The sequence below is a fragment of the Talpa europaea genome (genome assembly GCF_964194135.1).
Source record: "Talpa europaea genome assembly, chromosome: 13".
Lineage (NCBI taxonomy): Eukaryota > Metazoa > Chordata > Mammalia > Eulipotyphla > Talpidae > Talpa > Talpa europaea.
Window position 1 is genome coordinate 31,859,108 of NC_140080.1, and position 27,966 is coordinate 31,887,073.

At 41.2% G+C, this 27,966-nt stretch overlaps 1 protein-coding gene and 1 pseudogene across 2 annotated transcripts; one reads left to right on the forward strand and one right to left on the reverse strand.

Annotated features, from left to right (window-relative positions):
• Positions 1 to 160: 160 nt before the first annotated feature.
• On the forward strand, positions 161 to 913 carry LOC311183267 (low molecular weight phosphotyrosine protein phosphatase-like; annotated as a pseudogene). Its single transcript has 2 exons — positions 161 to 318; positions 775 to 913. The product of its transcript is annotated as a low molecular weight phosphotyrosine protein phosphatase-like (transcript).
• An 822-nt stretch (positions 914 to 1,735) lies between these two features.
• On the reverse strand, positions 1,736 to 27,849 carry BRD8 (bromodomain containing 8; the record flags this gene model as incomplete). The annotated part of the gene is made up of 22 exons (XM_084252623.1): positions 1,736 to 1,753; positions 1,872 to 2,141; positions 3,039 to 3,281; positions 7,813 to 7,917; positions 8,862 to 9,039; positions 10,063 to 10,131; positions 10,320 to 10,412; positions 10,615 to 10,819; positions 11,851 to 11,944; positions 12,232 to 12,681; positions 13,011 to 13,291; positions 13,706 to 13,915; positions 14,786 to 14,930; positions 15,265 to 15,483; positions 16,019 to 16,155; positions 17,881 to 17,945; positions 18,347 to 18,427; positions 18,555 to 18,677; positions 18,881 to 18,930; positions 19,468 to 19,537; positions 26,815 to 26,911; positions 27,831 to 27,849. 22 exons carry the CDS (start codon positions 27,847 to 27,849, stop codon positions 1,736 to 1,738), a joined length of 3,222 nt encoding a protein of 1,073 aa, XP_084108749.1.
• Between the last annotated feature and the right edge of the window lie 117 nt (positions 27,850 to 27,966).

Here is a 27,966-nt window from a genome sequence, read left to right on the forward strand (position 1 = left end):
AACCTCCCCCTGGGAATGCCAGGAAACAAAGGCAATTTTAGAAAGAGATGTACTATCTGCACTGGTAATTTTACTTGCATGGCATAAATGAAGGATGATCTAAAGCTGAAAAGAGGCCAATAACATAAGGCTAGAAATTAAAGAAGACCTAACCAGACCCATGAAAGAGAAAATACTTCATGCACTCACAAAGTTGGCCAAGCTTGTGCCCAAGTCAGTGCTGTTCATGTGTCAGGGTAACATCTATCCATTCCCCATAGCAGAAGCAGTTTTCAGGAAACTTGTGACTGATCAAAATGTTTCAGATAATTGGAGCCAGTGCAACTATAATATCCATGCATGAAACAGGAAACCCTCCCAACAACCGAAAACAGAGGGCAGAGATGTACGCAGAAGACAGCATAACGCATGAACCATATTGCCCTGCAGATCACCAAAGGAGACCTCGCCACGCATGACTACATACTCTGTATGGATGAAAGCAATCTGAGAGGTTTGAACAGAAAAGGCAATCAAGGGCCTCCCTGGTCGCCTAGGGGTTAAGTCTCAGCGATATATCACCACTGCAGCGCCTTAGTACAATACCCAACCAGGGAGCTAATTCACATATGGTGCAGCACTCCTCTCCTGTCTCCCCTGCTGCTCCCCTCAGCAGTGTATTTCAGTCAATCCACCTGTTCTGCTCCCCACTCTATTTCTGGTGAATCCTCTCTTCCCCCCCACCTCTGGCCTACACCCCAGTTCTACTAAACAAATAGTTTATTTAAAAAAAAGTAATCAAGTTAAAAATTGCAAAACTAAGATCAAGCTACTTGGAATCTATGACCCTCAGTAGCAGCTTGTTATTGAAGATCCTTATTACAGAGATAACCCCAACTTCAAGAGTCTACCAGCACTGTGTGCACTGCTATAGAGGCTTCCAGGACAAAGTTTACTGATAGGTCCACCACAGGTGACCCCCAGCACAGACCCCATGGCTTTCCCTCCATCCACTTCCACACATTGAGGTGCAGTGAAGCTCACAGCTATTCCTTCAGTTGATCTACTGTTTCTTGTCTTAAAACATGATTGTAGGGCCTCCCTGGTGGTGTGAGGGGTTAAGACAGCATGATAAAGCGATCCGCAGCCACTACAGCATGAGTTCAATCCCTGGCTAGAGAGCTGCCCACATGGCGCAGCAGACCTCCTCTCCTGACTTGCCTGCTGCTCCCCTCAGCAGTGTATTTCAGTCAATCCGCCTGTTTTGTTCCCCAATCTGTTTCTGGTGAATCCTCTCATACCTCCGGCCTGTACCCCCGTTCTTATCTTAAAAAAAAACAACCACCCTGCTTGTAGACAGAAACCAGTTGTGTTTTAGCAGTTTTTGACTCAGACCAAAAAAAAAAAAAAAAAAAAAAAAGAAAGAAGTAAAAACTATGTATCACTTGTGACCCAGAGCTAACTAGTCTAGCTGGTCAGACATATTAATGATAATGGATAAATTCTATTGCATACTATGAGTCAAGCATTATAATAAGTGCTTTACATGAATCGTCTCACTTAATTTATTTAAATAAAAATATTTTTATTAGGGAAACATTGGTTTACAACACTATATATGTTTTAGGGATATAGGTTCACACCTCTTCAAAATGTGTTATCACTAATTGTCTCATTTAAACCTCACAGCAGCACTATTATTCCATTTGCAGGAGGAAAAACTAAAAATCTAAAATGCTTACTAACATGCCTAAGGTCACACAGTTACTTGGTACTAAAACCAGGATTTGGACTCAGGTGTTGAAAACTCAGGAGTTAATTTATATGTTCTAACTACACTACTCTGCCTCCCTGTGCAGAGGACCAGCCAGACAACGAACTCAATCACTTACCTTTTCACTCTCTGTGGGTAAACCCTGAACTGTACAAATATCTGAGGGAGCTTGAGTCACCTCTTGCCTTCCACTTTCTCCCAAAGATGTCATCTCAGCTACAAAGGGATCTACTTGGGCTGAAAACTCCTCAGTCTCTCTGTAGGGCTTCCCTTCTCCTTCAATAGCTCCAATTTCCCTTTCCTCTTGTTCTGTGGTACCAGATGGTAGGCAGCAGTCTTTATTTGATTCTTTATTGCTAATGCACAATGGCTCCATTAAATAAGCTACCTGCAATCACAGTTCATTGTTAGAGCCATAGGAGCACCAATTGAAATCACATTACATATCAATAATGCCACATGAATACATTGTCATTATATGAATGAGATGGCAAATAGATTCATTCATTCAATTATTCAGTCATTTAAAAATCAAGTATCTTATATGTGGGCACTAAACTTGTTGCTAAGGAAATAACAGTAAATTAGATACGGGTCATGGCTCTTCAAAGAGTTTAACTTCTAATCATTCATCTTGAGTGTCAATTCTGATCAACCAGGAGAGTGGTTATCTAGAAAACTGTTGAAATATTTGTCTACCAGACAATGCAGAGATTCTAGATCAGTAGTAGATTCTTGCTGATGTTAGCCTAGGTTTCTCCTTAACGTGTTCAGCTACAGGATAAATATAAACTCTGTTCAATTCTAATTTTTTCTGGTCCTCTGCTCTTTGATAGACACTGTAAAACACTGCCTTGAAATCATAATATTGTAAGCTTCAAGGAGAGTTTGGGCAAGTGTAATCTCCCGTGGATACTCATAGTAGTACTGCATACAGAAATCCTACTTCCTATGCATCAGTCTTCTAAGGATTCATGTCTAGAACATTCTGTCAAAAAGTACACATTTACCATATATTCTATATAACTACACCAAGTGCTATACCATACTGGTTTTCATTACCCTTTTCCTTTTATAACTTTCAATAAATCTTTGTCTTCTATCTTACTTGGTCCTTTGTTTCCTTGTTAATACAATGAACTAAGAAATAAATATTTTAGTAAACATTAAGAGTGCTAAAATTATGGATGGGTAAGCATTCTCTTAGAAAATTGAGGCTCTTCCAACTTTGTAAATGACTCCCCATTACCTCAGACAGAAATTGGAGGAGGTTTTGACGACTGACTTGCTCAACCGATTCCTGAGATTCCTCACTGCCTCCGTCCCCCATAAGCAGCTCACTAGGTTCTCTCCCTGGGCTGCTTTCCTCTAGTTCCTCAGCCCCTGGCTCCTCAGTTTCCCTCCAGCTGCCCACATCAAGATCCAGACTGGAGTCCCAAGAGCTGAAGAGGGACCTGCAGTCGTTGCTCAACTCAGAGTCATTGGGATAGTCTTGTTCAGAATCCAACCAAACCCACTCATGCCCCATCTGTAAATACACAGAAAAAAATGCATTTAGTTCAAATCAATATTCTAAGGAATTCCCATCTTTCAAGTTTGGTAGAAAGATAAGGGGCCAGATATTTCTTTCAACACAACAGAAAGACTAAAAGTTAGGTAAAGAAAATATTGGGAGACAAAACGAAATTTTTCTTTTGGGAAAAAAGAAAAAGTCCCATGTCAAACACTGTGAAGAGGTATTACCAAATAATTTTTCACTTGTAGTTTCTCATACTCCAAGAGAGAGAACTGGAGCATAGCTAGATGCATAAAACTCTATCCCAAATCATATTTAAACTCAACTGCAAGGCAATAAATTTGAGGGACAAAGAATATTTTCCTCAGTTTATAGTAATTTTTAGCTTATCAAACATTAGATCCTCAAAACATGCTTTCAAGACTACCTATGGCATTCTTGTGGTCATATCTTACTTCCCAGAATGAAAACCATTAATATCACTTTAAACATCTTTTCTTTACACTATACACACCTTTATACATCTTTCTTTACACCTTTCATTACACTATTCTAACCTCTTCTCTCCCTTTCATGATTTTCAATAATTCTTGTCTATTTTTTTTACTTAATCCTCTTATCAGTAAAAAATGCATATACTTTGAGATTGCAAACTTGAATCATTTCTGTGGCTTTCAAATCTCTCCACCTATACTTTCCCTCTCACCTTTACTTCTTATACACATTCTAGTCTCATTTCTCCATGTATCCTAATATCAATTCCTTTCAGGTGGTCTACTATATTCCACAATTCAGTATTCCTGAAACTAACTTTCCTATTTCCATAACCAATTGCTCTTCTTAGTCTCTTTATTTCCATCAACACTATTTTCTTAATCCTGCTTCAAAAATAAGGCAACCAAGTTCATGTCCCAATTTTCTCTTCATTTTTGTCATTACCCACCCTTTACTTCTGAACAAATGCCATAGCCTCCTGATCCACTTCTCTATCTTTAATCCAATCTGCTCACAACAAATAGCTTCCCTATTTCAGGATTTAGAATAGCTCATACTTCAAAGTTAACTCCTCAAATTTTTCCGTAAACTAAGACCTATTTGTCCCCTGGACCTGTGCTTCATTATTCCTTAGAATGATCCCTATTCCAATTAACCGTCTATTATATCTGCCGCAGAGGCCTGCTTTTTCCAAGTTGAGTTGCTAAGCTCATCCATCACCTTCTCTAACCCAAAATCTATGTCCTTTAATGATCTCAACAATGCCAACTTTTAAGGCTTCATTACTTCTACCACATGCATGTTTATGGATTGCTTTGGGAACACACTAATTTCACTTCCTAACTCCTAGCTTGAACTCCTTTCCATCACCTCACAAAGATTGTTATCTTCTACTTTCTTAGAATCCCAACAAGCTTTAAGGATTAAGCCATCAGCAACTTCTATTTTTAAAGTTATTGTTCTAAAAAAAGTAAACACTAAACAATATTCTGTAACTCTCCATCTACCTCTTTATAATAAAAGGCTCATAACTAGTTTACTGAGTTGAATTTTAGTTAACAGAAGTTGGAATAAACATGGGTGATAAATTTGGCAAGCCTTAAATGTCATAGAGCAGAGGTATAAATTCTAAAATACACAAGAACCCACCATGTAGAAATAGGTAGGAAAGAAATAGTATTATGTCTTAGACATAGCATCTGTAAAGATTGTATTGAGACAGATGTCCCTGAGATTAAAAAAAAAAAGTCAGAACTACCTGTTTATGCTCTAATCTTCTTTAAGCAATGCCATGAACAAAATTCAGAAAACCTTAAGTTTCCCCACATTCAAGAAAAGCTTAGTAAGGCAGACCTTAATGCACACTGCAGCACTTTAAAACAGTAATTATAAATTCAATCTTGGCCACTTACCTTATGAGTTGTAAGTTGAAAACTTCCTATTTTAAGACCACTTTGACAGTCTCATTCCCACAAATAATTAGTACGCAGAAAAAAATCACGTTTTACGCACATATGTATACAAAGAATACACCAAAGGTTAGGGTTTTCTTTCAGTTTATTGTGTATACACACACTTCACAGGTTGTTTTTTCTTCTCTAAAAAGTCTGTACACTTCACAAGACAGTACAAACTAGCTACAATCTGCTAGCTACACATTTAGGACAACACAGCCCATGATTTTTGCCCTAAAACAGGCAATTATGCTACTCCAACTCTCTGAGAGAGATTTTTCCAGCTCATGTCACGTGGCCCAGGCGCCTCCTCTTCTGTAACTTCCACTTCTGGAATTGGGCCTTCAAGCCCAAGCGCTATCATTTACTTCTATTTCAGGTTCGGCTCACAGAGGGTACTCTGAGGTTTCACTTTTTCATCTTCATATCAGCTTCAATGGCACAGCGGCGCCCCCTCGTACCCCCATCCTAGATGATGGGCAGACAAAGAAAGTGAGCATAAGTACCAGTTGGTTAGGAGTTAAGAGAAAATATGTTAACAAGATGTTAGGGATTTGGGGTAAGAATCAGAAAAATCCATGAAATGAGGGGTATAGTTCTGTCTTCCCATAGAGTGGGCAAAAGAGCACCTGGAGTAGCCTGAGAGAGGAAATTTAGGACAGGGTATTTTGTTCCTGCCCACCACAGAGGTCACTGGGGTCCCACAGAATGACTATTAGTCATACCACCCAGGACCCAAATCATGTGCAAAGAACAGAAAGAATTAAAGAAAGGTGGGAGAGTCAGAAAGGTCAGTGGATAGCGAGATTCTTGGCTAACATACCTGTCCAGCTGTTGATCCCTATAAGAAAGGCCTTTCCTGCAGACTGACCCTGGCACTAGTTCCCTAGCACCTCCTGACAGTTGTTTTCCATGAGATCAGGATAATCAGAAGGCTTCTTTCCATCTGCTGTTCTCTCCCTGCAGCCCAGAGCTCCTTCCTCTTGTGCAATACTTTGCTGTCTTCAATAGATAAAAGATCCTATTAATCAGCCTTGCAACAACAGCCAGCCAATTGCTTGGGGATCCAGAGTCACTGTTGCAGGCCAGTAAGAAAGAATGAAGATTACATTGTTCTGTCTGTGGCCTGTAAGTAATATGAACTACCGAACACTTTTGCTGGGCCAGGCCACTTTTACATTTCTAACATGCAAGGACTCTGAAACTTTCGAGTTCATGAACACAAGTTACCTTTGAGGCAACAGTAAGAAAAATACCACCTTGCATTTGTATAATAGTTTAAATATTTTTTTTTTTTAAAGCCAGTTCCATACCTATTATCTCATTTTATCCTCACAACATCCCTGTGAGGTAGGCTGGACAGGTACCTCATTGTATTAGCTCCATCACACACATGAGGGAAACAAGGTCAGAAGAGATAATCTGGTGAGTTTAAGAACACATGGTTTTCTAGCTATTTTCCATCATGCCTCAGAGCCCCATAATGAAAACAGAGTCAGAGGGTTGTTTAATTCATGGAAGAAGAGAGTAAGTCTTTAGGCTAGTTTACTAAGCATATATCTCTAAGCTTACCACCAGCCATTACTGTATGCAATGGTCATTGATACTGAGATCTTTATCTTAATTACTGTTTGTGTATTAGGCAGCATTCTTACAATTTAATATTAGGGGGAAAGAGAAAAACTATGTGCTTAGTATCTGCCAGTATGAGGAACACTTTAAAAACCACTTAGCATCTGATATTTGAGTAGTCTTATATTCCTAAGAAAAGAATTGGCAAAAGGTCAAGAAAGGAACAGGTTACTCCTAGATCCTTAATCAAAATATCATATTTCAGCCCAGTGATCTCATGAACAGTTCCTACCCAGCCCCCACACACACACCCACACCCACGCACACGCAAGCAAAAAGACAGTAATGCAGGAGAACAGAGCTTCTTATTCAAAGACGCATAAACAGAAGTTCAAGACATTGCGAGAGTATGCATGTTGAATTTCCCTCTGCCACCCACCCCCCAGCAGGAGCTGAGAATCTGTGGCAACACCACCCCTTGCAGCCATTCAATACTTACAAAGAGAGAGAGAAGGAAGGCAGGAGAGCCCATGGGGACACTGTCCTGTTAGAGGACAAACAAACACTGATCAGGTTCCACAGAAACTCTCAGCCGCAAGCACTCCAAACCTCAGGACAGAGACACAAGCACCATACACGCAGACAAAATTTTAAAACTCAAGAACAAGAGGAAAGAGATCCAAAAGCAACCTGGCCATTATGCCTCTGGAACAGGAACTGATGGTCCCCAAACTGCTGCAAGCTAAGTCATTTCCCCCACCTTGTGAGCACTCTCCCAGAGGAATTAATGATTCACTCACTCAACTCACAATTTCTCCCATGTGACTGGGCCTTCCAGTTATACTAGGTTTGCTTAATGTTTGGATGGAGCAAACCACCACCATTCTATGATCTACATGTCTGCACAGCACTGGAATGTAGAAGCCAAGCAATACCAAGTAGTAACAACATAAGGGTCCTTGGATGCTTCAGATTTCTAGTACTGGAACACTGGCACATGGGCTCTTTTTTGGTCTCCTCACCTTCTCAGAAGAATCCTGTTTGCGGGTAGAATCTCTTCCTCTCAGACTCTTAGCACTTATGCCAGACTCAGATGTTTGCATAATCAACTGTGTGGCCAGAAATTGCTGTAGGGAGAAGAAACAGGGTTGGGCCTAGAGACCTCATCCAGAAGGAAGAATTAAGACACTTTAGGGTTTGTAAATAGGACTTTGCATAGTACCCTTTTGTAAACAACATTCAAACTACTTCTTGACTGATTCAGTTTTAATTCTAATTGTACATTCTAAGAATCTGAAAATGCCAAATGGTCTTTTTTTCTTGCTATCAAATAGCATATATTACCAAATCAAAACCCCTATGCTCTAAGAATGAGAAAGAATAAAAACTAGATAAAACAGGCAGACCCTAACCCTAAGACTGCCAACCTGTGTCTATGCAGGTATCTTTCTCTTAACAATCCCACTCCTTTCAAAAGACAGCTTCTTGCCCTTTAAAACCTGCCCATTTTTCCCTAAGCAAATGTCCCTTTTTTTTTCTCTTTCCTTAACAAATCTGCCCTTTTGACTTACAACAAAGCTTCAATTTTAACTCACCTAAAAAAAAAACCACAAACCTAGATGAAACAAAGATCATTAAGTTAAGCAATTTGGTAGCTTTTGTAGATAGGCAACATTCCTTCAAGTTCAATATCCCAAAGGGTGCCTGGTAATGCAACTATATATAGAAGTAGGTTCTCTGTGATAAAAAGGAAGAAAAACTATTTGTTGACTGTCTATTTTGTACAAACAACACAATTTAAAAATACACATACTGTTTTATAAAAATTTTATTTAAAACCTTCAGGAGTCTGAAATTATATGCCCCCAAAAAGTAGAGTATTTTCTCACAACTCTTTTACCAAATAGGAGAAAGCCAACACGAGTCCAATAAGAATGAAATTTTATGTTTCTGTGTCCATGATGGCTAGTCTAAGTAAAAGCCACAGTACCCCTTTCTAACATCAATTTGCATCTTTCCCTTCAGTATTTTTACTCCATCCTTGCTAAAATACTAAGACTCCTTAAAGTACCTGAATTTGCTCCAAGACATCTCGCTGCATCTCTACTGCCATGTGATAGACATCGTGGTCTGAACTATTATACATTACAGCATTCTGGAACATCAACATAATGTCACGTTGAAATTCAGCTGTGCTGCGGATCAATCCATTTTCAATGTTTTTCTTAATAGTTGACAAATCCATAGGACTGAAAAAAAAGGGTATGAGTAAATGGCAGTTTTTTGCCCTTGAAGACCTGCCCATCTGTGCCTAAGCACAAAGAGGACCCAACTGGATTTCCTAAACGTATTATTACCATATAGACCTTAACATATATGGTTATATGCCTTCAATCCCAGCTGCCAGGACTCAAACACCATTCCCCTTACCCCAAGGATTCATTAACCCTAAAAACAAAATCAGTAGGGGGCCTCCCCGGTGGCGCAGCGGTTGAGCGCCGGGTTGCGAAGCTGCCCGCGGCCTCTGCGGTGCCGGTTCGATCCCCAACTGCTCCCCGGCCACCAGAGGAGGGTCCCACATAGACCGCAGACCTCTCCTGCCGCCCGCTGCTCCCCTCAGCAGTGTACTTCGGTCCTTCTGCCTGCTCTGCTCCCCGCTCTGGCTCTGGTGAATTCTCTCACCCTCCCGCGCTTCTGACTGTACCCAGTGCATGCATAAACAAAACAAACAAATAAAAACATGCCTCTATAAAAAAAAAAAAACAAAAAAACAACAACAAAATCAGTAGGTATGACAAGCATTTGAGAAAGGTGATAAAGGTGGCAAATTCCTTTAGGCTATCCGTGGATGATCCAGACAATGAACAGCTTAGCACGTTGTCATCCTTAAATTACAACAAACTTTAAATTTAAAGTTTAAATTTAAATTACTTAAATTTACTCTCTAAAGCAAATATTCGTTTATCAACTAATCAACTTATTTTTTTAAGATTTTTTTTATTCATGCATATAAGAACTGGAGTGCAGGCCAGCGGGGTCAGGGGGAGGGAGGAGGTGAGAGGATTCACCAGAGACATAATGGCAAGCAGTGGGCAAGACAGGAGAGATCTGCCTCACCATGTGGGTTAGCTCCCTGGCCAGGGATTCGACTTACACTGCAGAGACTGCCAATAGCTTCATAGCGCTGACTTTAACCTAGTCACCAAGGAGGCCCTCAACTAGTCAACTAATAATCCAGGCTAAATCAGCATGCTAAACGGATCATGGCTTACCGCTGGACAATGCTGTGATAGCCAGGCGCTATGTCATCTGTAACAGGCTGCAGGAAGACATTGGCATACCTGTGCAAAAAAGCAAGGGGTAATTACTGACATTCCTCCAGAAGTACAGGTCAGAGTATAGGTTGGTGCTCTAAGTGAAAATTCTCAAAATTAATGTCCACCAGTCCCACATAAGCCTACTCAAGCTTTCTCTAATCATTAACAATGAAAAGGAACAGAAAATATTCAGATTGATATAGTGAACTTACCTGTGATTAGCTGCAGCTCTCCACACAAGCATGATGGCTTTCTTCCAGATTTTCTGTGCTTGAATAGCTTCCTGATCCTCGCTACAGACAGAGCTGAAATTAATTAAAAAAAAAAAAAAAAAAAAAACCAAAAAAACAGGAGTCCCATTAGGCATGAGTAAAAGAAAGAAAAAAAAAAGGGGGGGGGGTTCCTAGTTAGTTCTTGTCAACTATTTGTTCCCGGCTAAAAGAAGGGAAGATGAAAGAAAGACCCTCTCCTACTTCTCAACTCCAAGAAACAATCTCAGATACTCACAACTGTGAAGAAGCAGGGCTGCTTGGGATAGAATCTGCCAGTGCATGGGACTGCAGCGTAGCATTGTGTATGCTAAAGCCATCGTCGCTCTCGCTAACGGGGGGCTCATTGTCTATCTCTGATAAATAGCCTTCTCCTTGATCCTCCTCCTTGGGCTCCTCCAGGCTGGCCGCCTCGCTGACTCCATCCTCCTCTTCATCGTCACCTGGGGTATCCTTAGACACAGTGTACTCCAGTCAGCAAATTGCAAACAGAGCTACCCAGCAAAGCATCATTAAACATGATCTACATTGTGGGTAAGATCAGCTCTAGAAAATGGCCTCACACTGTTACCTGTCTTGAGCCCTCTATCACTTATACTACCATCTATATACACACACTGACTGATCAAGTAATTTAGAACCTGGACAAAGAATAAGATCCAGGATCTTTTTAAAAGAAAGAAAAAAAAAAGCTACTTACTTAAGACTAAGCTAAGAGGCGTTCCTTCTTTCCCCTTGTTGTTGAGAGGAACTCTGACCCTGGGTACAAAGTTATCAAAAATAGTTTTTATTTTGCGTCTCATCTGATGGAGCAAGCTCTCATCACATTACTTTAAGGTTGTTTGTTGCTACTGCCTTCAATAATTTTGAAAGGAAAACTGATTTTCTCTGATAATGTAATAAATAATGGATTTCTTACATGTTCTTCCTGGTTCTGGTATCCCTATTCAAGCCAAATCAGTCTGTATGTAGCAAAGTTTCTCAGCATGTTACAATGCAAAGAAAGGTCTGTGTGATGTTCACAAACTCAAATGGGAAGCAGCACATTTTGCCATAGTATAACCATAGTGCCTGACTGTCCACTATAGTTTTCCCCCCATATAAAACTCCTTAACCAGTCTGGTCTTAAAGAATAAAGATGCAGTTTACTGAAATTCATTATTAAAAAGGTAGTACTAAAAGGAATCTAGTCACATGGCGAGAGGAATAAAGAAAAGTCTGAAATACCTTTATCTGGCTTCCAAAAATAGTCCCTGATTCTTCTTTCAATGAGTCTGCAGAGGAGAGAAAGACTACCTGAAGATTTTTCACCTTAGCCTTCCCCTTCCTATGGACAATAATCCCCTACAGCTCTCCTTTTCATGCTGACCTATTCTACCTCCTCAACTTACCCACAACCCACAATCCCTCAGAAGTCAAAGCAAATGATTTCAAGTTAGTTACAGAGTACAGATTTCCTGGCCTTATTACTTACCTGAGATTTCAAATTTGTGCTGAGTTTCTGCTTCTAAAGGATCTTCAATAGGATTTGACCCATGTGATGGAGACAACATACTTTCAGGGGATGCCTAAAGACCAAAAAGAACAAATTCCCTAAGTGCTGGTAAATCACTACAGAATACAATTTTATTTTTCCATGAAAATGTGACTAAAAAAGACCACCCATGTAATATAATTCTAAGAGGCATCTTAGCAAGAATAGGATAAGGGTATATAGTATCTAGCACATCTCTGGACTCTGAACATACCAAACATGTCGGAACTCAGGAACACAACAGGAAAAGCCAAAGGCCTAAACTGTTATTTCTTACCTAAGATGTAACACTCCATCCTCCCAGTCCCTCATTTTAAATACCTCTGTCTTCACAGTTGTAAGTGGAGTCTCTTCGCCTTTTCCACTGGAAACATCTGCTTCAGCAATCTCTCCAGTTGCAGTACTTCTGGGTTCTTCATCTAAGTCCTGACTCCTGAGTTCTGGTGGTTCCATACTTGTGGTTGGTACAACTCCAGCTATTTCAGTCCCTGGAACACCCTGCTCTGTTTCTGCAGGTTCCATTTTGATCTCAATACTTGGCTCCCTGATGTCCACCAGTTCATGGATCCCTTTGTTTTCTGATTCCTCAAAGTCCAACCTCTCTTGCTTCACTGTCATCTCTGGTGCTGGGAGAGGAACTGGTTTGTCCCGTTCCTGCTGGATAGGATGTTCCCAGGGACCAGGCAGTGACTGGGGATCATCATTCTCTTCACAGAATGACAGTGCTGCTTCCACTGCTGCCACATCCAGCACTTCAGGATGATCATCCACCTGTCCCATAATACATACACTGTTGAAGCACAGAAAAAAGCCCAAGTCCCTCAATTCTGTTAGCACGAAGTGAGGTGGCCTGAATCTGTAGCTTCTCTCTCCATGTAGTAGAAGCAACCAATGGACAGTGTCCTGTGCAAACCAGCTTAACATAGGGATGGCTGGGGAGATGACTAGTAAGTCAGCATCAAAGGGTTTTGGGATTATGGAGATGGGCAGAAGCAGGTGAGTTGTTTGTTTATGCTTACTATGAGAAGCAAGGAGAGGTTGAGGAGAGAAGCCTATGTTGGACCCATGAGAGATTCTCTGGGGCTTTGTTGAATAGTTACCTTGTCCTCAATGATGGCAATGATGTCTCCAACAGTCTCAAAGTCCAGCTCTTCACCTGTGTAAGACACAGCAATATCCATCTTTTCAGCCAAGTCTAAATCTTCCTTCTCATCTATGCTAGGAGCCTTTGATCCTCCAGGGGCCTCTGCTACCCCTGATCGGAAACACTCTTCTTTGATAGAGTTGATGATCATGGAAATTTCGCTGCTATCCATGGAAACAGTCACAGTATGGGGATCCCCAACAGTCTCCATAGGAACACAGGTATCAGGCTGACTCACTGAGTAAGAGAAAGAGAAAAGCATCTTAGAAGTTTATTTGGTACCAAGAGATCACCTGGAGATCACTCCAAGGCTGTAGACAGATATCAAGTACTTATACACTTAAGTTCAGAAAAAATTATCTTACATCTGCGTATGATTTTTCTCCCCAGTTTTATCTAGAAAGGTGAGAACACAATGTAAAGACCAATCATTCATATATACACACAAACTTAACCTTTCTTCCCCTAACACATAAAAATACCCACCCACCTCTTCTCATATCTTTGGTTTTCTAAGCATGGCACATATCCATGGAGAACAGAACAGAAACATCTGAATTGGAGCTGATGTTCTGAGCCACGTTTCTCTAACTGAAGCTCAAAATGAAATTATGGACCTAGGGCTGCTCAGGGCGTGGGTCAGGGACGCACCTGGAGCTACACTCTCAGGAGTGGAGACAGCCGGAGCAGAGGATGGTGCTTGCAGCGTAGGCATCATGACAATGGTAGCCTGGGACACAGGCTCTACAGGGGGTGGCACAAGTTTAACTGGAGGTTCACTGGCAACAGTAGTGAAGGAAGCAAGAGGTGTGCTGAACTGTGTAGGACCAGCTTCTAAAAGCCGGGAAAGAGTGGGAGCACCTAACAAAGAGGTACACAAAATGAGGTAAGAAGGAAGCACATGAACAAGAAGCAATAGGCACTTTAAGACTCAACCAAGAAAAATTTAAGTCTCAAAGGATGAAAGCAACTCCTCTGTTGAGTAAGTTTAGTATTTATATCCTTTAAGGTATTTTGCCATGTTAGGAATGACCCAAACCACTAGAACACACAACACATGAAAAACAGGAGGGGTTTTTCCTCAGAAGAAAACTGACAAAAAAGACCCTACAAAAAATTGGTGTGATCAAATCTGTAACTTCTGGTAAAGCAAGCTGTAAGCCACCCAAATTCTACACCATTCAAATATGAGTATCTAATGTTTGTTTGGCAGTTTAGAAAGCATTTTTTTTTCTTTTACATTTTCTACCTCCTGTAATTCTCAATACATCCTTGTGAAGTAAACACGTGGCAATTAATAAGCAAACTGAGGTTCCGCAGATAACCATCTCAAGATAATAAAATCAGTGTGCAGCATGGGACTCAAGCACAGTTTTCAGAACTAAGAGTTCTAAATCTTGGCCCCCTAGTCTATAATCTCAGGTATCTCTAACACCTGATGCTTTTTTTTAAGCTCCAGACATACAGTTTCTTTTGTACTATTCTTCAGATACTATTATTCCTCAATATGAGTAACTATGCTGTGGTCATGCAGATATATTAGTATTTTGAAGATGGACTGGATTTACAATCTGAAACATCGAATGGTTTCATAGGTTAAGTAGCTCCACTATTGGACTTTAATTCTAAAACTGACAGCAGCTTAGTAATAAAAGCTAGAAATCAGCAACAGTCAATGACAAGTTCAATTTCTTCAAAGTAAAAGTAGATAATGAAAAAGTGGTAACATACCTGAGGCAGCAGGGGAGGCTGCAACAGTGCTGGGTGTTTGCTGCATCTCCCCACCATGTATCATGGGAAGGACCCCGCCTACCTCCAGGAGGACACCTGTACTGTTCAGGTGGCCAGAAGTCACAGCCATTTCATTCTCATTGACCTACCAGGGAAGAATAGAGATGAAGGCTACACTCAAGTTTTCCTTTGCTACCACTTCCCATAAAAGTTCCAGCAGTTGACCAGACTTCATGGAACTAAAAGTTAATATCCAGAGATAATTTCAGACCCAAGGGAAAAGCTAATTTTCAAAACATAAGAGTTCTCTGGAGAAGACCCAAGGATACTATCCACTTACTCTTTGGTTTAAGTTAACATTTAACTAGATCTTTTTTTCTTTTGAACTTTTTTTTTCCATGTCATATTTTAGGTCCCAGGTACTCCCTTCCAAGTACTAAATCACCACAGCTCTCAAACACCCACAGAAGTCTCCATACCAGTCTGGGGCTAGTAGGCAGGAGGCTGCCCTTCTTCAAGAGCTCTGACAGCAGAGGGGAGGGGGGTGGAGTTGCTTTCTGTCCAAGCATCTTTTTCTGGGGTGAATCATCTGTTACTGGGGTCATGGGGGCTTCTAAGGGTGCAGAGCCTGGAGGAAGGGTGTCAGGAATCCCAGGAAACGAGGTGACTGGGGTACTCGGCAAAGTCCCAGGGGTTACCTAAGAGACAACAGAGAACCTTTATCTGACTTCTCAAACTCTGGAAGGTTCCCTACTAATCTGGATGGGTTAGTGTGTCTAATTATTATTTAATTAGTCCTGAGAGGAACTGCCCAGAAACCCTCTAGCACTCCTGCTCTCAGTCATACTTTTCTTCCCCAAAATTTTTAATCTTCCACCCACTAAAACACACACTGATGCAACATTCCACCCAAGGTGCCTTTCACAAATGCGTTACTCACTACCAATACTATATTTATAAAGAAACTGGCTCATTTCAGCAAGAATTTTATACTAGTACACTTGGCAAACATTTCCTTAAAACATAGTCTTTTACCTATCTCTCAAAAAGTCAAAGGTCTCAGTGTTTTTAGGTTCACCCTTATCTTAAGAGCACAGAACGTGGTAAATTAATTCTTTCACATTCAGACCAAAAGAGGAAATTGCCCCTAGGCTGAAAATGGTTTCCTTATCACTCAGCTCTCTGCTGGCTTACTGCCCCTTGGTCAATTCCTGCAAACGGACATACACTCACCCCAGAGGTGGCCTCTTCCATACTGGTTGCAGACAACTCCCCAAGTGGATAATCACCTCCTGGGGAGGCAGAATCTATAGGAGAGCGGACCATCACGGTTGGTAACCTCCGAGGGGGTGTTTTTACTGCTTGACGAGCTAGACCATAAAAGAAAATGATTTCTAAGTCTCCAAGATTAAACAAATCAAAGTAGACATACTCTGCTATCATAAAATAAGGGGCAGAGGCCTCCCTGGTGGTGCAAGAGGTTAAGATGCAGCACTATGAACCTATCCACCGCCACTGAAGCACGCATTCGATCTCTGGCCAGGGAGCTACACATGCGTTTGATCTCTGGCCAGAGGAGCTACCTCTCCTTTCTCACCTGTTGCTCCCCACAGCAGTGTATTTCAGTACATCTGCCTGTTCTGTTCCCCATTCTGTCTCTGGTGAATCCTCTCACCCCCCACATCTCTGGCCTGCATCCCAGCTCTTGTATGCATAAAAAAAATTTAAAAAAAAAAAAATAAGGGACAAAAAAGGATGCTACAAAGATAAACAGCTGGGACTATATCAAATTAAAGAGCTTCTGCACAGTAAAAGAGACAATAACAAAAACAAAGAGAAACCCCATCGACTGGGAGAACATTTTTGCACACAACACTAATGATAAAGGACTGATCACAACAATCTACAAAGAGCTGACGAGACTCAACAAAAATAAAGAAAATAATCCAGTCAAAAAAAGGGCAGAAGAGCTAAAAAGAAACTTCTCTTAAGAGGAAATGCAAATGGCCAACAGGCATATGAAAAAATGTTCAACATCACTTGTAATCAGGGAAATGCAAATCAAAACTATAATGAGATACCATCTTACACCAGTGAGAATGGCACATGTTAAAAAAAACTAGCAACAACAAATGTTGGCGAGGATGTGGAGAAAAAGGAACTCTCCTGCACTGTTGGTGGGAGTGCAAACTGGTCCAACCACTATGGAGAGCTGTGTGGAGATTCCTCAACCTACTAAAGATGGAGCTTCCATATGACCCAGCAATTCCACTCCTAGGTATTTACCCAAAGGACACAGAAACATCAATTCCAAAGAGCACCTGCATGCCTATGTTTATAGCAGCACTATTTACAATAGCTAAGCTTTGGAAACAACCCAAATGCCCAAAAATAGATGACTGGATCAAGAAGATGTGGTATATATACACCATGGAATATTACTCAGCATTCAAAAAAGATAAACACATGCAATTTGCAGCAACATGGATGGCGCTGGAAGGGATCATGCTCAGTGAAATAAGCCAAAAAGAAAAAGAAAAATACCGGATGGTCTCACTCATAGCAGGAATCTAGAAAACTTAAATAAGGGACCAGGAAAAAGAGTAACTATAAGAAAGAAAATATCAACATCAACAAACAACTATGAACCAGAGACACTCTATGGGGGGTGGGGGGGCGGGGAAAGGAGGGTTGGGGTCAAAATAAAGGGGTTGAAATTGTATGGGGAATACAAAAATTTAAAAAAAAAAAAAAAAAGGATGCTACATCACTAAAGCAACATTGAGTTCCATCCCTTATCTAATAGCTTAGCTATTTTCAATCTTTTCAAAAATCTTTTGACTTCTAAAACCTTAATTATGTTTGGTGTCTAACTATAAGCCTTTTTGTCATAAAAGGACTAGTGAGATCTGAGCCTCACTTATTTCCTAAGTTTCTTCAAGGACATGAAGGAATGTTTTTATTATAGTAAGAGATGTCAGAGGAAAGAGTGCAAGGAAATTGTAATTAGTGGATTCTGTTACAAAAAGGCCTTCAACTGTCATTAGCATGCAGTAATGTAGTTAGTGTCTAAACAGGAACCAGGTTCACCTTACCCTGATATGCAGCATCTGTAGCCTTCCTCTTTACTTCAGCCTCTTCTTCCTCCAATTTCTTTTTCCTAGGAAGAAAATGAGAGGTTAGATCTTAGCCAACTCTAGCTCTACACAGTTCTCAGTGCCTGCACAAGGAAATTTTTTTGCCAAGTTAGCACTTTCTGAAGGATTTAAATAGGAATCATTATCAGCAAAACAGGGAATTTACACCTAACTACCACTTCTTCACCTAGGTAAACCAGAACCACTTTTAAGTTAGAACTAAGTCCTCACATTGAAATGTTTCATCTCATTACCTTCTAGGACTCAACCCACCCCCACCCACCTCAGGCCATTCTGCAGTTATCCCCTTCCAGAATCTCTCAAGTTTAATGGGATGACAGATGGAGAAAATAAGCCAGATTACTTGAGGAGGAAATGGAGTAAAAGAGAAAGGAGCATAGGAGAACAATATAATATAACCCACATTGCAATGTCATTGCAAAGCTCATCCAGTCTGCTGTCCATGTGTCCAGCTTGAATCAGTTCCGCATCTCTTTTCAACCGTCTGTAGGACAAAAGGGAGATATGGTGGACCGTGTTTGTTAATCTGTTATTTTAAAAATGATGACCAGTTATCAGAACTCAGACCCTTTTGACTCTCCCAACAATTCGGTATTTTCTCTGATAAGTACCTATATTTTTCCTGGGTTTCCTTTATCACTTTTTTTAGTTCCTCAACTCGTTCAGCAGTCAGTTTCCGAACAATGACATCTTCAACAGTTTCAACCACTTCTCCCTTTTCACCCCGTTTCCGTCTGTGGAAAAAATTTTAACACCACATATTTGAAAAAGGGAGTATTTGTTCCCCACTCCCACTTGTTTTCTTTGAGCCTTATCTACCACCTAATTATAGGTAACATCTGCTATGCTTTTATCACCTGGTAATATAAACAGCAGATTTCCTCAGTAAATAGTCTACACTAAGGAGACATGGCTTAAGTACCTGTCTTCTACTCACTTTGGGGTCTCAGTGGTCTCCAGAAGCTCTGAGTACTGGGAAGCACAATGCTATGGGGAAAAGCAGGAATATGATGAGCAAGTCTAAAAAGGAAAGATCTTTCAAAATTTCAACACGTTAAAGTTTAGAGACAGGAGCCACATGTAATATGAGTAGTTTCTAGGAAGGCAAATTAATTATTCTGCAGTCAAATCAATTCAAAATAATCAACACAAGGACACAAAAAAGGGACACTCTCTCTTGGCCTAGAGTTTGCGTACTGGGGAAAAGACAACCTAATGGGCAGTATTTATAGCTAGTATCTACTGAGATATTAGCCATACACCAGATAGTATATTAAATGCTTTACAGCATTTAGCAAATGCAAACTGAGTCTTTAGAATTGAAGCAACTTTTACCTTTATTTTACAAATGACAAAACTGAAGACCATGGCCCAAAATTTTTAAGTGGAGTCATACTAAATCTAGATCTAACTCCAAAGCCTGGACTCTTAAGTGTCATGCTACACCAACACGGACAGTTTGTAAAACGAACATACATGGATGAATTCGCAAACAATAGGAAAATGCATTTTGTTGGGACTTACTTTTTGAGAGAACCAGTCTGGAGGGCGTCCAGGTTCTGCAAAGGGCTTAATTGCTCTGCTAACGGATACCCTACCAAATGAGAAAAAACATATTAACAAACCAAATAGAAAAAAGAGAGAGAAGGTATCCTGAGAGTTGAAGAATACAAACTCGGATTAAAAAACAGCAACTGGAATGTATTCTGAAATACGTAAGGATGAAAAATGACACAATTACTTAAAAGTCATTTAAAGAGAGGGCCTCCCTGGTGGCGCAAGGAGTTAAGCACTTCACTATGAAGCAATCCGCCGCCTTCGCGGCACAAGTTCGATCCCCAGCTGGCCAGGGAGATTCCCACATGGCGAGGCAGACCTCCCCTGTCTCGCCCTCTGCTCCCCTCAGCAGTGTACTTCCATCAGTCTGCCTGTTCTGTTTCCCACTCTGTCCCTGGTAAATCTTCTCACCCCCCGCACCTCTGGCCTATACCCAGCTTGTATGCATAAATAAATAAATCTTTTTTAAAAAGATCATTTAAAGGGAGATTCATTGCTAAATCATTTTTTCTGGGTAATTTACTTCCGAGGAGAAATAAAGTTTTGGGTTTTTTTAAAAAAGCAATTTTGGGGCCTCCCTGGTGGCGCAGAGGTTAAAGACAGCTCTATCAAGCTATTGCCAGGCACCGCAGGCATGAGTTTGATCCCCCACTGGCCAGGAGCAACCCACATGGCGCAGCAGAATTCTCCTGTCTCACCCACTGCTCCCCTCAGCAGTGCATCTCAGTAGATCCACCTGTTTTGCTCCCCACTGTCTCTGGTGAATCCTCTCACCCCCAACACCTCTGGCCTACATCCCAGTTCCTGTATGTATAAATGAGTAAAAATGAATATTAAAAAAAAAATTAACGATGGAAAGTACTGCAAAAAACCATATGGGAATTATTTGTAATTTCACACCAGTAGAAAACTGTCACAAAATCTACACAATCAGTCAGAAGGAAAAAGATATACATCAGATGTTTTCACTTATAGGAGGAATCCAGAACTAAATAAGGGGTCAGAAAAAAAAAATAATAAAGAAAAAACCAAAACTAGCAGGCAACTACAAATCAGAGACAGTCTGTATGGGAGGGAGAAGGATCAAAACAGAGGAGGGAATAGCACAAGGACTGTGGTGATGGTTCATGGGTAAACTAATGGTGAGAATTTTATGGGGACTATACCTGAAAAGAGAAAGCAAACACTGTACAGAATAAACAAAGATGAAGCCTCCCTGCTGGCGCAAGGGTTAAAGTCTCAGCACTATCAAGCTATCACTAGCCAGCCACTAAGGCAACAAGAGTTCAATCCAGATCCCCTGGCCAGGGAGCTAACTCACATGGCCCAGCAGACCTCTCCTGTCTCACTTGCTGCTCCCTTCAGCAGTGCATTTCAGTAGCTCCACCTGTTCTGCTTCCCATTCTGTCTCTGGTGAATCTTCTCACCCTCATAGCTCTGGCCTACACCCCAGTTCTTGTATGCATAAATAATTTTTTTTAAAAAATGAAGATATAAAATATATATAAATATTTTTAAAAAATCAAGGAGCTACAGTACAAATTAATAAACTACATTTTAAAATTCAGTGTAAAAAATATCACAAGTAAAACCAAATAGTAGACTAAAAAAAACCCCACATTTCATAGCACAAATGGTTCCTCTCCCTAAAATGAGTCACTCAACTTGAAGAAAAATAGGAAAGGCCAGTTTACACATGAAGATGTTGAACCTCACAAGATAAATGCAAATAAAAAATACAAAGAGATACATTTCTACCTATTATTATATTGTCAAAGGGCAAAAACATCTAATTCCACATTTTATGAGTTAAGGCATAGAAAAATAAGTACTCCAATACACTACTAATGTGAGTATAACTTGAAACAATCTCTAATGCAGTTTGAAATATTTACCACTTTTGCCCCCAAGTTTTGTTTTTTAAAGTAGAGGGTGTAGTTGTGGAGGGGGATAAGAACTGAGCTATCAGGGAGGGAGAAAAATACTGATCAATTTTATAAATTCATATTCCTTGACCCCCATATTTCCACTTTGTTTATTTTAAAGATATAATTTATCTATTTTTAAAGATTCATTTATTTATGCATACAAGAACTGAGGTATAGGTCAGAGGTGTGGGGGTGGTGAGAGGATTCACCAGAGACAGAGTGGGGAACAGGCAGAAAGACTGAAATACACTGCTGACAGGAGCAGTGGATGAGACAGGAGAGGTCTGCTGCGCCATGTGGATTGCTCCCTGGCTGATCGGGGACCAAACTCATGCTGCAGAGGCTGCAGATTACTTCACAGTGCTGTGTTTAACCCCTTGCACCACCAGGGAGGCCCTAGAGATATAATTTATAAATACCATGGAAAGTAGCATCTGTATTAGCAAAATGTCTACCAATACCAATTAAATAAATTATGGTATAAACATAAAACAAAACCAGGTGGCTATTTAAAAAAAAAGGTATGAGATAGATCTTGACAGATCTTCATACATAAAATGATCTGATATAGTACTAAGTAAAAGAAAAGTAAGGAGAAACAGCAGCAAGGCAAAGAAGAATATGTGCAGTATACACATGGAAAAAAAACCTGTATATGTCTATATACACAACAAGATTAATCTGGAGAGACATATAAGAAAATGGTAACAGGGCCTCCCTGGTGGCGCAGGCAGTTAAGTGCAGCACTGTGAAGCTGTCCACAGCCTCTGCAATGCTGGTTCAGTCCCCACTGACCACGGAGATACCCACATGGCGGGGCAGACCTCTCCTGTTCCACCCGCTGCTCCCCTCAGCAGTGTATTTCCTCAGTCTGCCTGTTCTGTTCCCCACTGTCTGTCTTGGGTGAATCCTCACTCTCCCGCACATCTGGCCTGTACCCCAGTTCTTGTATAAAAATAAAACTAAATCTTTAAAAAAAAAAAAAAAAAAAAAAGAAAATGACAACAATGGGGGATTAAATACAGTGATGGAAGACACTATACTATTTGAATTTTGACCCTTATGACTTGGTACCTCCTCAAAAGAGAAATACAAATTAGATTTCAAAGGTTTACCTGAGTGATCTTACACTGTTTTTATAATAAAAATTTGAGACAAAGTACAGACTGGAAACTATTCAAAACACTTTATCTGTGTTGCTTTAATCTGAATTGTATTTAGTTCAGAAAGAAATATCTAATTAGTGTATTTCACTTTGTTTTAGGGGTTGCTATTTAACTGAGCTCAGAAACACCTACTACCTAGAATATCCTGGTCACCTATTATCCCTGACTGCTTGCTTCCATCAAATTTGCAAGGAAGTATAAGATGTTAGCAAGCTTTGGAGGGCCTACAAAATACTTTTCTAACGTCCTCTCCCCCACTCCAACAAATAGGGGTACATACCAAAAGGCTTGCATTCTGTCATTGAGAAAGGACCTTCTCCATCTGTGCTGTACAAATGATAAGGTTTTAATTTCAGCAATTCCCTGCCCATTAAGGGTAGACTAAAAAAAAGGGCGGGCCAGAAAGATTAGAATAGGTCAGGGCCTCCCTGGTGGCACAGGCAGTTGAGCACGGTGCTGTGACACTGTCTGCAGCCCCTGCAGTGCTGGCTCTATACCCACCGGCTGCAGAGCAACCCACATGGCACGGCAGACCTCTCCTGTCTTGCCCGCTGCTCCCCTCAGGGGTGTATTTCGGTCCGTCTGCCTGTTCTGTTCCCTGCTCTGTCTCTGGTGAATCCTCTCACCCTCCCGCACGTCTGGCCTGTACCCCGGTTCTTGTATAAATAAATAAATCTTAAAAAAAAAATAGGTCAAAGAAAAACAGGAAGAACAGAATCAATGCTTTAATAATAGCAAGGATCACAAACTTTTACTAAACAATGCTTATAACTACTTCCTGTCTCTTTTTTTCCCCTAGGATGAAGGTTTTCAATCTGGAAAGGAATAAAAAGTTACTGAAATATTTTCAGTATTTCAAAAAGTATAAAGGTAGCAATTATTTTCTCCTAGGATACCAACTAACAAAACTAGTCAGATTCACTTTTAGCTAAAATATCAATAAGCCATGCTTAGGGTCTATGAAGGAAGATCGCTAAAATTAAAAAAGTATATACCTCAGATCTAGCAATCACACTTTTAAGAAACATCTTACAGAAATACTGACACAAAGACCCATAAACTGTAAGCCCCACAAAATGCTATTCAGCAGGACAATCAGTAAAGAGAGAAATTCTCTAAGTACACCAGAGAGCCAAATTCAAAATGGATGAACTTAAAGGGGTGGATGGGCTGAGGCAGAGAAAGATGATGGTTCTGAACCTTGCCCAACATTACAGAGCAACAGGACATAGCAAATCCTACTCTGTATGGGCTGTCTGGATGGTAACTGGACCTAGTCCAGTAATCTCTTCTTATCTAGGTGCTAAAAAGAATAGTCTTACTGGGAAGATGAATTCTGCTGGGGCACTTGGATATACAAAAAATTTGTATTCTGGTCTAAAACAATTTTTGCTGCAGTTGAGAAAGGGGCATAACTGAAAGTATAATTTAAAAAATTAATGAGGGCCTCCCTAGTGGCACATGGGTTAAGATGCAACCTATGAAGCTATCCGCAGCCACTGCAGCACGAGTTCAATCTCCTGCCAGGGAGTTACCCACATGGCACAGTAGACCTTTCCTGCCTGGCCCACTGCTCCCCTCAGCAGTGTATTTCAGTCGCTCTGCCTGTTCTGTTCCCCACTCTGTCTCTGGTGAATCCTCTCATGCCCCCCTACCTCTGGCCTGCACCCCAGTTCTTGTATGCATAATAAATCTTTAAAAAGATAAATAAAAAAAAATGAATGAGGAATAACTGTCTTTTAAAAATGAAAAAGAGGGCCTCCCTGGTGGTGCAAAGGGTTAAGCACCGCACTGTGAAGCAATCCACAGCCTCTGCAACACGAGTTCGATCCCCAGCTGGCCAGGGAGCAACGCACATGGCACAGCAGACCTCTCCTGTCACGCCTGCTGCTCCCCTCAGCAGTGTATTTCTATCAGTCTGCCTGTTCTGTTCTCCACTCTGTCTCTGGTGAGTCTTTTCACCCCCCACATCTCTAGCCTGTACCCCAACTCTTGTATGCATAAATCAATCTTTTTTTTTTTAAAGATTATTTATTTATACAAGCACTGGGTACAGTCAGAAGTGCGGGAGGAGGGTGAGAGAATTCACCAGAGCCAAAGAGGGGACAGGCAGATGGACGAAGTACACTGTTGAGGGGAGCAGTGGGCTCGGCAGGAGAGGTCTGTCTTGCCATGTGGGACCCTTGACGGTGGCTGGGGATTGAACAGGCACTGCAAAAGCTGTGGGCAGCTTCACAGCCCAGCGCTCAACCGCTGCGCCACCAGGGGAGGCCCTAAATCAATCTTTTTTAAAGAAAAAAAAAACAGGGGGCCTCCCCGGTGGCGCAGCAGTTGAGCGCTAGGTTGTGAAGCTGCCTACAGCCTTGGCAGTGCCGGTTCAATCCTCGGCTGCTCCCGGCCACCGGAGGAGGGCCCCACATGGCACGCAGACCTCTCCTGCCACCCGCTGCTCCCCTCAGCAGTGTACTTCGGTCCTTCTGCCTGCTCTGCTCCCCGCTCTGGCTCTGGTGAATTCTCTCACCCTCCCGCGCTTCTGACTGTACCCAGTGCTTGTATGAATAAATAAATCTTGAAAAAAAAAAAAAGAAAAATAATAAAAATGAAAAAGGGTATGTCTGGGTGGCAAACAAGATTGGAAACCACAGTTCTACTTTCTGGTACTTAAAAAGAAATAGTGAGTGCCAAGATAATTCAAGAGAGAAAGAATGGTCCTGGAGTAGTTGAACAGTCACATACAAGAGACTCCTTCCTGTCTTGCAACAAACATGAAAATTAACTCAAAATGGACCATTTAAAAAAAAGTGTAAGCACTAAGACTACTGAACTCTTAGGAGAAAACAGAGGTGGTTTCTTTCTTTTTAAAAAAGATTTATTTATTTATTTATTTATGCATATAAGAACTGGGGTACAGGCCAGATGTGTGGGGGCAGGGTGAGAGGATTCACCAGAGACAGAGTGGGGAGCAGAACAGGAAGAATGACTGAAATACACTGCTGAGGAGAGCAGCGGGTGAGTCAGGAGAGGTCTGCTGCGCCATGTGGGTCACCTCCCTGGCTGGCAATCGAACACATGCTGCAGTGGCTGCAGATAGTGCTGCGTCTTTACCCCTTGCGCCACCAGAGAGGCCCCAGTAAGTGGTTTCTTAACTATGACATGAAAAGCCCAAGCAACAAAAAAATAAACTGGACATATCAAATTTTAAAACCTTTGTGCTGCAAATGATGCCAACCTAGAAAGTGAAAACGCAACACACAAAATAGGAGAAATATTTGCAAATAATCTGACAAGAGATTTGTGTCCAGAATACATAATGAGTTGGTAACTAATAATAAACAGAAGATAGCCCAATTGAAAAATGGGCAAATGACCTAAACAGACATTTCTCCATAGAAAACCTATAAACTGCCCATAGACACATGAAAAGATGCTGGGTATCATTAGTCATCAGATATGTAAATCAAAACCATAGTGATACACAACTTCATACCACTGGCATGGCTATGTGCAGAAAGACAGAAAATAGCGTAGATCACACAGAGGAATTGGGACCCTCATTCACTGCTGGTGAAAATGTAAACAGTGGGGTTCTTTTGAAAATAGTGTGGCAGTTTCTCAAAGAGTTATACATATATTTAACATATGCAATTCCACTCTTCTGTGTTCACACAAAACTTTGCACATGAATGTTCAACTGAAGGATAAACAAAATGTGGCATACCTATACAGCCACCTATGCAGCCTTTAGTAACAAAAAGGAATAAAGTATTGCTATAGACTACAACAGGAAGAACCTTAAAGCATTATGCTGTTGGTCACAGAAGACAACAAATTATATGACTCCATTGATATGAAATGTCCAGAAGAGGCAAATCTACACAGACAAAGTAAGTGAGTTTGCCTGTGTGTGTGTATTTGTGCGTGTATGTGGTGTTAAGGGAAGAGAAGAGAGTTGAGGGACTGCTAGGGTGTCATAGGTTTCTTTTCCCAGCAATGAAAATGCCGTAAAATTAATTGTGGCTAAGATTGTATAACTCTGTGACTATACTAAATTCTGTGAACATTTTGGGTTAAACTTACGACATGTGAATTATATTTCAATAAGGTTTTAAGAAAGACATGTTCCTTGAATTGTTAGCATGATTAGCCCTAGGAATTCATCAGTGTGAAGAAATCCCCACTAGCTTCTAATCCCAAGAAAGCAGACATCCCAGACACCTTACCAATTTTGATCTCCACTCCTCATGACAGAAGATGCTAAACACAGCTTCTCTCGGATAGACCATGGCTCTGTGGGGCCAGTACTTAGTAGTTTGTGTTCTGAAAAGAGAAAGTTCACAATCGCTGAGGAACTCGTTTTGAGCCCCAAAACAAGGATTAAAAAACCTAAAACAAAACATAAAACCTGGTAATGACAAAGTGAACCACTATAACCAAATCTTGATTCTTCATCTCTCCAGTAATATCACCCTGGTAGGGTATCCGCTCACTGCATGAGAAATGAGTATCTGGCAAAACATTTTACCCCTTCAAACACCATGACTACTACGTATTATTTAAAAAATGGGGGGAGGGGATATCAGGTTACGATAAGGCAGTTCTACCGAAAAGCACAGTTCTAAGAACATTTTATTCCAATTTGAACGCAAGGGCTCATTTCCTAAGATTCCAAGGGGCCATCACCTCCTACTGCCCCGCCTCCTCAACATAAACTTGTTTACATCTCGCTGATACCCTGCGCTCCCCACCCTTAAGCTGGAAATACCTTTTCCCCTCACGAAACAGAGGGAAATACCTAAGCTGCACGAAACTCAATTTCCCCAGCTGCAAAAATTGCTCGCTGTTAAAATATCCTCCTCCGTTGTGAGACAAGAGTTCGGGCCTCGCAAACACTGGTCAGAAAATAAATGGCTCTTTGAGATGCCAGACACTCCGTATGGCTCACATCTCTTCGTCTGCACGACTGCGTTTCTGTAGCTCGTTATCTCACCCCACAGAGCACCTGAAGAAACAGGTTCTCTGAGCTGTTTCTAATCTCCGCGGCCTCCCTGAGACTCAGAACCCTACACTTCTGGGGCCCCCAACCGTTGTACTTCACGAAGCCGCCAAACACAGCTCTCCAAAGCTCATGGGCTCTCGTGCAATTCCTTACTCTTAGTCCTTCAAGGTGCGATAGAAACTTGGTGCCTGGCCTCAGCTCTAGAACGGCCTACCAAGGAAAAGCGGAGCAAATACTCACTGCCCGTTCCTGTCGCCATCTTCGCCCCGAAATCGCGAACTCCTGAGGAAACACTGTCTGATAAGGCCGAAACCCGAGGAACTCTGGGAAACAGAGTGCCGGCGTTTGTTCGCGGTGCCTCCTGGGACATGTAGTT